General features: G+C 34.4%; 1 protein-coding gene across 1 annotated transcript; it reads left to right on the forward strand.

Annotated features, from left to right (window-relative positions):
- The first annotated feature begins 1793 nt into the window (after window positions 1-1793).
- LOC127839506 (uncharacterized) lies at window positions 1794-5601 on the forward strand. Its single transcript, XM_052367896.1, has 3 exons — window positions 1794-2134; window positions 3837-4855; window positions 5468-5601. The coding sequence occupies exons 1-3, from the start codon at window positions 1800-1802 to the stop codon at window positions 5599-5601; spliced, it is 1488 nt and encodes a 495-aa protein (XP_052223856.1). The 5' UTR covers window positions 1794-1799.
- The last annotated feature ends 8564 nt before the right edge of the window (window positions 5602-14165 follow it).

Genomic DNA, 14165 nt, shown 5'->3' on the forward strand with positions numbered 1-14165 from the left:
GAAGTAGTAAGCTTAAACTACGGGCATTGTCTGATAAGTAAGTGATCTTATAAATATTCAGGTAATGGGAAATAGCACAAGTATAATCTACGATTGTCATATGAAATATTATATTACCGTATAAAGATAATTACAGGTTACTGCCTGAGTTTTTGTATAAATCAGGCTTAGAATAAATAATTCGTGCTGAGCCTGATATGTTACAAAACTGTAACCTTTTTGTCGCCGCGACTGTCACGCAAAATATCGTGTTTCGCTTCGTATGTCTAGTGTCGCCCTTTGAACGCGACATTAGACACACGTAGCGATACTTGATATTTTTCGCGACAGTCGCGGCGACGAAAGATATATATCTTGAAAGTCGCGGCGACGCACATTAATTATCTTGACAGTCGCGGCGACGCACAATAGTTTGCGCGACAGTCGCGGCAACGCACGATATATTTAACACGATATATCGCCTTTTGGGCTATCTACACAAGGGCGATATATCGTGTTAAATTTATCGTGCGTCGCCGCGACTGTCAAGAAAAATATCGTACGTCGCCGCGACTGTCAAGAAAAATATCAAACATCGCTTCGTGTAACTAGTGTCGCCCATGATGAAAGAAGAGCGAGATTATGGATGGCACTATCCGGACTCCGTAGTTTGTTTGCGTATTATTGCATTTTGTGCCTAAAATATGTTACATCTAGGTACCCATTTGTTTTGTTAAATCCCTTCCCACCCTGGATGCAAAAGGCTACCATGTGAACTTGAAATACGAAGGTGCAAGATACCTTTTTGATCCAATTAGGCGCAATCTGATCCTTGTGTACTAAAATGATGCCTTTATAGTTTATTCCGAGTAATAGGACTAACCTCCAACCATTGAATGATATAGCAACTTCATGTTGAACTAATATAATAATTTATCATGCAGCGTTGTAACAGGCAGATATCAATGCAGTGGCAGAGTTAAAATTAAGACGTGAAAGAGGATGAAAGCGACAAACCAATACAAAGTCGACATAGAACGTTTGTTCACTAGATATGCTGATTTACCCGTCCATTTAAATTACCATTCGAAATTCGCTTTATGAGCAGTTTGAACATGTCTCATATTCGAGATGCGATCGGATATATTTGGTATTCAACCTTGAATGAACCATACGTAAACCAAACTACAATAAATTTGGCCTAATAGTCCGACCTACGAATCTGTTAAACATATAATTATCACTTAAAGGGGCATTTTCACGTTTTTCGGTAAATAGACAAAATTAAAATAAATTGTTTCAGAATCGCACATTTTTGCTGTAGTTATGATATTTGTGAGGAAACAGTAATACGGAACATTTACCATGCTCTAAAATATTCATTATATGCATCTTTGGACGATTTAAAAACCTAAAAATTATAAAGCATTGTAACGCAAAACGATTGAATAATTTAGAGAGTTGTTGTCGTTATATTTTCTAATACTACGAGGTAGTATATGGAGAATAAAAAACCTCACTGATTGTTTGAGCACGGATGGCCAAGTATTCTAAGCGATTGAATTTTACTACAGGGGTCATTGGATCGTGCCGTAACCCGTTGAGGGTTACTTGTTTTTCTTTCTTTAATGTTATTCTTGTGTTTTTATTGAAGCTTTTAGAGCCAATTTTAACATTTAGCAATATAAAGCATTTAATGACAAATTTCAATACATGCCTAAATCTGTAAATAGGCCCCTTTAATAGTAACCAAGTAATTAAACATGTCACGCGGTTTAGACATATGGAAATCGAAACTGGTTTTATAAAGAAAAAATAAAATGGCGTCTAACTTAAAAACTTCGCAACAAAAGGGATCAGACGTATTTTACGAAGTATGTTGTTCTGTTTGCGACGAGGATGGCATCAATAATGAAGGACTGTTTCACTGTAAAATATGTTTAAAAACATACTGCGACGACTGTGTGAAAATGCACAAAAAACTACTTAAGGATCACGCGGTGTCAGCGAAATCTGATGGTGATAGCTGGTATGTTGCGAACAAAGTGGATGACAATATAGAGTTTTGTGAGGAGCATACGATTGAAAAACTAACGATGTTCTGTGAAGATCATGAACAGTTGCTATGTAATTTATGTCTCCTACAAAATCACAAGTCAGTGGGTATTAATATACATTTATGTCAAGGCCAAGTAAAAGTATACTTGTTCCGTGCATACATAATATGTTTTCACACATTTCACATCAGAAATGTACAGTAGAATTAACGATAATAATTTAAATATATTAATAACTATATTAATTATTCTACTTTTTCTGCTATTTTTATTTCCACAACTACTCCACCTACTTCGACAACAACAACTTCTTCTTATGCTACAACAGCAACTACTGCTAATATTTATGCTACCGACGCTACACTTCGACAAAAACTACTACAAGTACCAATGCTTCTACTTGTACATCTACTATAACTACTGCTACTACTACAACAACAACTACTACTTCAACTACTACTACTACAACAACTACTACTACTACTACTACTACTACTACTACTACTACTACTACTTCTACTACTACTACTACTACTACTACTACTACTACTACTACTACTACTACTACTACTACTACTACTACTACTACTACTACTACTACTAGTTCTTCTACTACTACTACTTCTACTACTACTACTATAACTACTACTATAACAACTACTACTACTCTACCACTACTACTCTACTACTTCTACTACTACTTCTACTTCTTCTTCTACTACTACTGCTACTACTACTACTACTACTACTACTACTACTACTACTACTACTACTACTACTACTACTACTACTACTACAACTACTACTGCTACTACTACTACTACTACTTCTACTACTACTACTACTACTTCTACTACTACTACTACTACTACTAATACTACTACTACTACTACTACTACTACTACTACTACTACTACTACTACTACTACTACCACTACTACTACTACTACTACTACTACTACTACTACTACTTCTACTACTACTACTACTACTACTACTACTACTACTACTACTACTACTACTACTACTACTACTACTACTACTACTACTACTACCACTACTACTACTACTACTACTACTACTACTACTACTACTTCTTCTTACTACTACTACTACTACTACTACTACTACTACTACTACTACTACTACTACTACTACTACTACTACTACTACTACTACTACTACTACTACTACTACTACTACTACTAGTACTACTACTACTTCTACTACTACTACTGTCCAGAAAGGGTCATACAAATTCTATAAATGTAATATTATATTTAAATCACTTTTCTTCTTAATTTTAAAGTGTTTGTTAGCAAAAAATCAACAACACTAGTTTACCAATTTTAGTCAAAACGATGCTTTTCCCTAATAGTAAGGGGCAGGGCCCCATTCCCAAAATAAGGAAAAAATGACTGTAATAACAAAATTACTACTACTAATAATGATATTAATTGTTATATTAATAATAACATAAGTACTTTAATTATATGGTATTATGATTATCATTTATATTATTATTAGAAGTATTAGTATTATTATTATTATTTATCATCAATATTATTATTGTTGTTAGTATTTAAATATTTATTTTTATCATTATTGCTATTAAAAAAAACAACATCGTCTCCTTCGCCCTTATCATCATGTTCAACAATCATCACCACCAACATCTTCATCATCACCATGATCGCCATTAATTAACATCAACATTATCAGCATGACGTAAGACTCGACATAGAATAATCAGAATAATCTACACCCATATGTTCCGTTTTACGCACATTTGCATTTTAGGCAATGCAGTAAGGTGTTTACATTGGCTGAACAGGCCAAATCAAACTCACAACGTATACCCCTTGTTCAAGTGACGAAAGGAATAGAAAAGTCGCAGAAGCGTTTAAAGGATATGGTGGACAGAGGAAAAGATAACATAAAATCACTTAAAGCTTCTTACGAACAAATTTGTGAAGAAATACTTGATGAACGTCGACATATCAACGAGAATCTTGACCGACTTCAGCAAAACACCATAAGAGAACTGGAATCAATTCACAAGCGCTTAAATAATTCCATTGAAGATGACACCAAGCGATGCTTAGAATGTATTTCAAAGTTAAAGATATATGGTGCTAAGCTCAAAGACAATATTCTACCTGAACGAACGTTTATTACATTAAGAAAATGTATTGATCAAACTGCTGCAGCAGATTCACTCCTAAAAAGCATGATCAAGAATGATGGAACTGATATTAAATTTCAGCCTAACCGTGAATTGATTCAATGTCATGCAGACTGCACTGATCTTGGAAATATCATCATAGGCGATCCACAACATAACGTTGATCCAAACAAGATTGTCCGCATCAAGGACAAGTCAGAACATAATATTCAAACAGCTACTGATAAATTCTCATGTGGGATTACGGGTATATGTTCGACTTCCAACGGGGATCTCGTCATTGCTGACTTTGACAATAATTGTGTGAAACTCCTTAATCAGGCGTACAAGGTGATTGATCAAGTTCAGCTTCCTACTCATCCGAGGTCCATGTGTAGCATTTCCTCAGTCGAGATTGCGGTGACTGTTAGCAAATGTAAAGCTGATGCTCTTAACGGGATTCATTTCTTACGGGTAGATGGCGGAAAGATTATACGCAAACAGGTTCTAAAAATGAATCATGTCTGTTATGGAATTGCGCATGTCGATGCAGAAGTGTTTGTGACTTCCGGTACTGCGTTGTACGAATACACAATGGACGGACGGTTAGTTAAGAAGTTATACGAATTGATGCATTGTACTGCACCAGACCAAGGTGATATATGAGTACACTATTATTTTCCTTTTTATCAGGGATGCTTGCACTTTGTGTTTACATATGCATGAACTTGATGAAGATGAGATCTGAGCGTAGATTGTATCAATAAGGCTGTTAATTACATAGGGCAGGCACATGGTGAAGGACCGACTTTAATGTTCTATAAGGGTTACAATTACGTTAATTGAAATCATGCACTCTAGTCCTGTTCCGAAACGTCATCCCCGATCAATTAACATTGTTTGACAGGTATTTCAATTATCAAAGTATCTCAATCATGACATTAATGAGTTATGTACTTATAATGCTGTTTACATCAAAAGAAGCTTTACACACTAAGCATCACATGCGGTCCCAATTTTTCAAAATTTCTGATATTAATTAAGAATTATTGGCTTAAGTCTTTTAAAGTTGATTTAGTTTATTTTAATAAATATTTTCATATTGTTTATTTCAGGGTTTTTTCCATTTGAAGGTTATATATTTGAACGATCACTGTTTGCTAACTATTGATATGAGAATAAGTGAGCTTACGCTAATACTCTTTAGAAAGAAATACTAATATTCAAGATTTCGTGCCACATTGTGTAAGTTGTATTCCTCTTTTAGTTGTAGGTGTTGGGTTGAGTCCTGATGGGAAGATGATCTATGTGACGGACTTATTTAATGGCATGCTTCGCACGCTGACCAGAGATGGAACAGTCACAGCTACACTCCAGGATCCTGCATTCAAACACGACTAGAAATACTAATATTCAAGATTTCGTGCCAGATTGTGTAAGTTGTATTCCTCATTTAGTTGTAGGTGTTGGCGTGAGTCCTGATGGGAAGAGGATCTATGTGACGGACAGGATTGATGACAAGCTTCTCACACTGACCAGGGATGGAACAGTCACAGCTACGCTCCACGATCACGCATTCAGACATGGCTGTAGTACAGATAACATACATGTGGCAGCAACAGGGCAGGTTTTCGTCTTTGGTAACAACTCCATAAGTCAAGTGGATACAGTCGGCAAGACAATCATCAATACCATCTTTGTTGACATTGAAAAACCTACATCTGTCTACTTTATTGAAGAAACAAGAAAACTAATTGTTGGATTTTGGATCCACGACAATATCAATGAGTTCAAAACAAAAACAGTTCCGACTTTTTAATTGACAAAAACAAATAAAGAAAGTAATTACAGCATTACGTAATTTATACTATTATTCATTTATTAACCGAATTTCTATTTCAATAAATTAAGAAGCTTCTATAATTAAATTCAACCGTTTTATTATTTTACTTTTTTGTACAATTTAACATGAACGGAATTTACGTAGTGCATGTAATTTACTTTCGGTAAACGGTTGCAATTTTATTAATAGCATTGAATTTTGGTTTTGAAGTGCATGTTTGTTTTTGTATGTATTAAAGTTTTTTAGACTTTTATTCAGATTTAATTTCATATCGTCATTTAAAATGTGTCCTAGTTATAGTCATGACAGTCAGATTAGCTACAATTAGACCTGATCAAACCATAAAAAAATGTCATTCATTATAGTTAGCTCACCTGAGCATGAAGTGGTCAAGGCAAGTTATTGTAATCACCATACGCCCCGTTTTTTTCAGCGTGTATTGTGCTTTGTGTGTCATCAACTGTTAGCTCATTAACATTCTAGAGGTACCATGTTTTATCCGATCTTGATTAAACTTGGTCAGCATATTTATCTGGACAATGAATTAATCTGAGTCACGTTAGCGTAAAAATAGGTGACCATGTACAATGTTTAAAAAAGACACACTTTTTACCACTTTAAGGCCTTATTTATTACTCATTTATGATAAAACTTTGCCGGAATTGTAATCCTGACATTGTCTAGGCCAAGATTGAATCTGGGTCCCTTGCTTCCCAAACCTAGGTCACCAGGTCAAACCTTTGAAAAACCTTGTTACTAATCAAAGGCCCAATATATGACTCAAACTTGATGAAACCAGGACAAAATGTTTATATGACATTATAAAGGTCAGGTTTGAATCTGGGTCAGGTGTGGTCAAAAACTAGATCACTTGGTCAAATCCTTGAACTCAGATGAGCGCACAAGGGCCATTATAATAAAATCTCTATACTGCCTCCGCTGTGTAGACTTTGGTGACTATATCGTGTATGTGATATTTGACCCCCATACTATATTTCATCTGACAACATTAGCAAATTAAAAAAATATTTTTTTAGTAACGATTGTAAGTGAATATGTAAATAATGTTGCTTTTTGCTAGTAGCTGTGAAATGAAGAGCATTTGCATACAAAATAGTTAGAGAAATACGATTATGAAATGATTATGTAGTGGTTATCATTCAAAGGTTAACTTAATTTTATTGTATTGTATCCGGTTCTCGTCGTTATATCATATAAAGATAGTGTATTGTTGTTAGAATTTTTACTAATCACGAAGTCAATCAAAGCCTTAAGGAGCTTCTATCTTTCAAATGTTGTAGTTTTTGTATTTCATAAATTAAAATCACCGTTTAGAGTCCCTCTTTTGTTTTTTGTTTCGAATTGATAGACGATATGCTTATTGGGAATTGGAACATAGCTGAATGAATAACGTCATCCTACCCATTGTTGGTCAGTCATTTTAAGCAAGGATTACATATAAAAAATCAATTTATAACGTCAATAATTGAATGCACGATGTTAATATTTCTGGTATATATTGATAAATTGATAATGTGAAACAATACTACCATTCTTGAAGGAATGTGAACTTATGTCAAGAATAGTGTGATTCACCTGCAGAATTTTGTCAATTTGTTCTTTAAACTTTGCATCAAACCAAGTCTTGAGCTATCTACCTTGTTTCAAGATAAACACTTCAACGTGTTATTGCATCTATTCTTTAAGTGTAATGTACATGCACACATTTCACTTGATTAACTGCATGAATTTGTATCTGGGTATAGATCAGTACATAGAGAATAACAGGTTACTGCCATGTAGTTGTGTAATCTATTAAGTATTAAGGCGAAGAAAAAAGTGAAAGGCGAGGCTTGTCAAGTGGTTGTTTTATACGTGTCGAGCCTTTTTATGTTTATAATAAATTTAAGTAAGGATTTTTAAAGAAATCGTATAATATAATCAAGCTGGATTTAAAACAACAACAACATGAAAATGTTTATGACGTTTGATTTGTTGACCAAGACATCATGAGCACTTTCGGTTATTTTTTGTAAATGTGTGTGTTGCATTTTGTGTATGCAATATATAACAAATTGGTATCAAATTGTTTGTTATGTTAAGTAGTACTATGACCTGCGTCGAAGCATTGACTCATATAACAACTTCCGCTATACGTAATAAAAAGCTTATCAAGTATGAAAAAAAAGAGAATAACAGGTTAAGAGGCTAAGAATAAATAAATGGCGAGGCTTGCCGAGCCGGTTTTCATTCGTGTCGAGCCTGATATTTTACATAACGATAAGTAACCTATATTTTGTTTATCAAAACTATACGCCGCCATTTTGAACGAATTAGTTAAAAAAAAACTCTACCGCTCTGCACCTCTGGCGGGAAATATTTGTAAAATAAGTTTGAGCAGTTTTGATGATTTGTGTGTATTGAATGTACTACATCTTTGTATGAATTCGTTTGACTTGTTGAATCATTTCTGCCTTAATTGAATACTTTACATTTGATTTCGAGTGATATGTCGTACCTCTATATATTGACTGCGCATCTTTATCTCTTTATCATACCACTATATATATCATTTATCTCACCTGCGTTGATATCGATTGATACAAAGGTGCCTGTTTTTTTTAAACACAATATCAGAAATTGTTCAGTTGGTGAAAATTTATAGGTTAGCCTATAACGCTTCCAAATCAGGCATTGGTACCACTCCAAGCGCCTTAGAAAAATATAATTATATGAGCCGCGCTCTGTGAAAAGGGGGTTTAACGCATTTGCGTTAAGTGACACTTTCCGCCTTACAGACTTTCTTTACACAAACAATATCATAAGGGCGGAAAGTGTCGTCACTGATTAGCCTGTGCCGACTGCACAGGGTTAATCTGGGACGATACTTTACACACATGAATACAACGCTCTTTTTACAGAGCACGGCTCATTTGTTCTGTTGCGTCTATTCTGACAAGCATTGTTTGTTCTGATTTTAGAAGCATGAATGTTTTTGGTTTATTTTATTATCTCAGTTATTCTTTTGTTTAAAATGATGTACATTTAGAGTTGCTGTGTGTATAAAAATATTTTATGCGATTGTTTTATGTTAATTGTCATTTAAATACTATGTTATAAGTATGTGTTTCTTTTTTTTCTAATTTGCTACTGGAATTTTCTATTTGCTTATATATGATCTAAAAAATACATGTTTGTTTTCGTTCATTGAACTAATAATTCTTTTCTGCATGATCGTATTATTTTATGTATCCTTATACTCGCAAGCTTTAGTTCGGCCTGTGTACCTACCCCAAGTTATATTTTGGACTATGTTTCCAATAAAGTAATTGCATGTATTATGATTACCAAGCATTTACTTTTAACTGTATATTTTTCTGGTCAGGATTTACGAATGTCGGTGTTGCTATGAAGCATATACCGGCACATTACATATACATTAAAGTGATTGACAGACGTCAAAACTCACTCACAGTTCTGCCTATCATGCAGGCAAGCGATTTAAACAAATGGCTTACACGGGTATTGGTAAATGTAATAGGGCGCCATATACACAAAGAGGACTCTTACCATTGAGGTGATATATAATAACTCATCAACTCAACTTATATTTGACGTAACCAAGATGACACACTTGTCTCTGCTTATATCGTTGGATAATAATAACGCAACCACATGGACTCATGAGCGTTGTAAGATCAGATAACGATTTATTATATCGTACGGAGGTTCCGGAGATGTATCACGATTGACTCACGGACAGTACGATGACGATAACGGGACAACAGGATAGTTTTAATGCAAATTTATCGTAATAAATAATATAATAATATATAATCGAAACTATCGTAAAATCGTGTCTTTGTCATATAAATAAATCGTAATCGTCAACGTACTGCCATTTACAAAATCATAATCAAGCTCATAATTAACTTTGCACGGCCTTTTGTAGTGCCAAGACTTTGTATCCTCGTGCGTTTAATAATTTAAAAGACTTGCTTACAGACTTAAAAAATACAATTTTAGATATTTTATCACAGCTTCCACAATTTAAAACACTGTAAATAAGACAACGAAGTAACACAAAAATCGCAGACTCGCCCTGTTATTGTGTTGGATGAAACGTTTCAAATCGGCGGCCTTCCTAGCAAAGCTTTACAGGAATAAATATAGAATATGACACTCGTTGTCATATCATATCATATTTTATTAAACGAGTTCAGGAATTTTGTTGTAAGCGAGCCTTTGACGAGCTTACTAACGAATTTCCTGGACGAGTTTAATGAAAATATGGTGTGATATGACAACGAGTGTCAGATCTTTTTTATCACATGCTTTTAAATGAGCAAATTAAATAAATATTTACGCAGACATAATGATAAATCCCGAATGTTGTTTACATTTCTTGACGTCATTTGACGTTGCAACGTCATTTCAGCAAAATAACAGAAAGCGATTGGTCAATAAACGAAAACTAAGCCAATAAAAACGCTTAAAATGTTGTACTACACATGTGTAATATAATAAAAAAATATGTATTACATGGGAAACAGGGTATAGCATGTGATAAAACATTGAAAAGAACATGGATACATCACTTCGAGACAATCTTGGTATTTCTAAACAAAATAGCGTAGTTTTTTTCATCGCATCCCGATTTGCTAGTGGTCAAGAAAATCTACAAACACCAAGTTTGTAGATTTTTGAAATGTCAAATGCCGTTCACAAGGCTTCATAGATGACCTTCAAAATTCCTTGTTAAGTTGATAAAGATTTCTTTATCAAATAATTTCTCTTTGCCGGGGAAACCAGATAACTAAACCTTATTTATACAACTACAATATACTTTCAAATGTTTTTAAACATTGTTTATTCACAATTTCACGATTTTCACCTTAATTGGGACCTAAAAAGGATAATTAATTTCAAAATTGATTGTTCTTACAAAGGAAATTTCCTTTTTTCTCATTTCCTTTTGAATTGTTTAGTTCAAATAATACAACTGCAACATGATGCAGGAAGTTCATCACCACTTAGTCCTGTCTAGCTTTATAAAAACGCTGTAAAGACTTTCTGACCCGGACCTATGTTGCATCAAATATTATGTTAAAAATATGTAATATTGATTTGCACCCATTTAAAATAAGCTTTGTTTAAGCAATTACCTTGTTCTAGCTTTTAAATATTGCGTGCACCTATTTAAAACCCGGTACGTTCAAGAAATTATTAGGTTACATATACGGATAATGGCAATGTAAGGGGTGGGGGGGGCGGCATGCGTATACGTGAGGTTACCGGGTTTGAGTGATGCTAGTTGAAATTTACTTCAAACATGGCGTTGTTTTTGTGTTTTCCGTTAAAGAGCAGCGGTTATTTTTAACCCGGTAAGCCACTTTGTATTTAAATTTATTTTAAATCAATACGCTCTTTCGGCTCTATGGTGTTTATGCTTCCCTCGTTTTTTTGTTTCAACATCGTAGACGCCAGGATAAATTTTTTTAAAGGAAAACCGTATACAAATCTGTTGTCTTCTTACGCGAATCGGATGTACAAATAGAATTTTCTCTTATAATACACATTATTGACGCACGTGCGCAGTAGAATACAACTAAAATCCCAATTATTTTATTTTCCCGACGCCGTTTTATTTCTGATAAATAATTTATTGCCAAAAATATTGGTTGTACGTAAAACCTGAAAACAAACTGTATCAATTCACCAATTTTCAAGAGGATGGGTTGTGGGGATGCTAATTTACGATATAATGTAATGTTTATCACCCCCTTTCATGTATATTTTAATTAATTTAATGTATTTTATGACGTGTCGCCCTTATGCTGATTTGAACTTTTAAACCGTTCTTTCACTGCCTTTTGAGATGATGCAGGTTCATATGGCGTTCATAAGCGAATCTGTCGTTGCAGTGTATGCAATAAGGAATTTAACATTGGGGGAGGACTGAGATACCAAGACCCATTCATGGACCACATGAGTTTTAATTTAGAATATACCAGAGAGAATCCTTCAACAGAGCCGGACTAAACAGCAAATGACATCACGCGAACCAAACAAAACATGTACAGCTGGTATTTGTTGTGTTTTTATTTTATTTTATACAGTCTACATAAAAAGAGTCTGACCTATAATTGCTATGGCTGCTACTAGATTGCACGTTTCGTTCCGTAAAAATCAAGATGCTAGTTTCTCACCTGTTTGTTTTAAATTTAAAAAAAACATTATCTGTGTTTCGTTATTATTTCCCACAGTGTGTTTGCATTATGTTCAGCAGTTATATACATGATACAAAAATTCATTTGGGTCTGAATGGCTTATTTATGCATTTGACATATTAACAATACTTAAGATTAAAAGGCAACGTCAGGAACAAAGTAACAAACGAAATAACCTTTCTAAGTGAACCAATACTTTATTTCCTCAACACAGCAGTTTTAAATAATGTATATTCATTTAAGTATAATCTAATGAGAATACAAGCATTTATTGATCATTTCTACTGAACTCATATCATTTCGAATCGCAATAATGGTTGTAACTTGTCTCATCAACCTTATAATAGTGTAACACTAAGTGGCGTCACTTTTAAATTGCGTCTTTTTCGACAACACGTGTGCTGCACAGGCTAAAACGTGGGACGTTAAGGGGGCATTTTCACAGATTTTGGCAGATATTGTCTGTTTGTCTGTTTGTCGTTAAATAGATTATATCGATAAATCATCCATAACTTAGACCACTCGGCAATCCGTGCTTATACAAGTAATGATGTATTTTATACTTTATATACGCAATCCACGTAGTTTCACAAAATATAACGACAACAACAGAGCTCTCAAAATTATTCAATCGTTTCGCGTTGCAACGCTTTATAAGTTTTAGGTTTTTAAATTGTCAAAAGATGCATATACTTGATATTTTATAGCATGGTTAATGTTCAGTATTACTGTTTCACACCTACAACAAATATGTGCGAATCTTTTATTTTAATTTGTCAATTTACCAAAACATGAAAATGCCCCTTCAATCTTGTTTTTTTCCCAATTGAACATTATGTCAGCTGTGTTTAAAAACACTTCGGCCTAAGTGCAAGCAAATGTGTTGACTTTGTTGAAAAATGAGATCGGTGCAACAGATATAAATTGCAAACAATCATATTTTATCCATAAATCATGCAGCTTTTTGTGCAAATTAAGCTTATCAAATTAAAACATGATTTTTCTTTCATAAGTCTGCGTAAAGACGTCGAGGCGCGGTTTAACCCGGATTTCGGTGTATAATGTGACAAAACAAATGTTATCGCAGCCAGAAAATTAACTGCTATCTAATTGCCTGGTTGTCCGTCATTATACTGATAAATTGTACACTTTTTAATTGACGCATTACGATACTGCGCCCTATACGAATGTTGGTTCCATGTGGACCATAATACAGCCCAAATACTGCCATGGCCCAGATTCAAATGCGGATTGTTGAAACAGTTGGTTGTTCGAATTAAAGGCACTGCATTTACTATGTATCAAACGTATCCAATAACACTGCAGCGTTTATGTGGAAACGAAATAAGTTTTATTTGTTATTTAATAACGTTTATCATAGTTGGGGTTGCATCTTAGCGTCGGTTTGAATCGAAGAGTCACGTTAATCGTAGCGTCGGGCTGCATGAAAGATTCGGGTTGCTCGTAGAGTCACGTTAGTCGTAGCATCGGGTTGAATGGAAGATTCGGGTTGAATCGAAAAGTCACGTTAATCGAAACGTCGGGTTGAATCGAAGAGTCGGGTTTAGCGTAGAGTAACGTTTATAGTAACGTTGGGTTTGATGGTTGTGTCAGATTGATTCGCAAAGTCACGTTATCGTTGCAATGTAGCGTGTAATCCGTCCGTCGTGTTGCATTCTTTTAATGTGTTAGTCTGTTTTGGTCCCATAACTTTGTGTTCGTTTTGTTCTGTTACTGTAAGTTTCAATGTTCATCAATAACTTGTATGTTCTACCTGTGGATAAGCCCCTTTAACATGGGTTGTCAATTGGGAATCGGGATAATGACAGACCACGGAACGCTATAAAGTTATCGCTCAACCTTTCAGTCGAAACATAAAAAGTATAGTTATG

The sequence above is a fragment of the Dreissena polymorpha genome, chromosome 7 (assembly GCF_020536995.1).
Source record: "Dreissena polymorpha isolate Duluth1 chromosome 7, UMN_Dpol_1.0, whole genome shotgun sequence".
NCBI classification, from domain to species: domain Eukaryota; kingdom Metazoa; phylum Mollusca; class Bivalvia; order Myida; family Dreissenidae; genus Dreissena; species Dreissena polymorpha.

Bases quoted from the DNA above. Each gene is read 5' to 3' on its own strand.
- LOC127839506 (XM_052367896.1), top strand. From the start codon at position 1,800: ATGGCGTCTAACTTAAAAACTTCGCAACAAAAGGGATCAGACGTATTT. The intron at 2,135-3,836 runs GTCAGTGGGTAT...TTTGCATTTTAG, and splicing joins TGTCTCCTACAAAATCACAA to GCAATGCAGTAAGGTGTTTA. The intron at 4,856-5,467 runs GTGATATATGAG...TTCCTCTTTTAG, and splicing joins TTGTACTGCACCAGACCAAG to TTGTAGGTGTTGGGTTGAGT.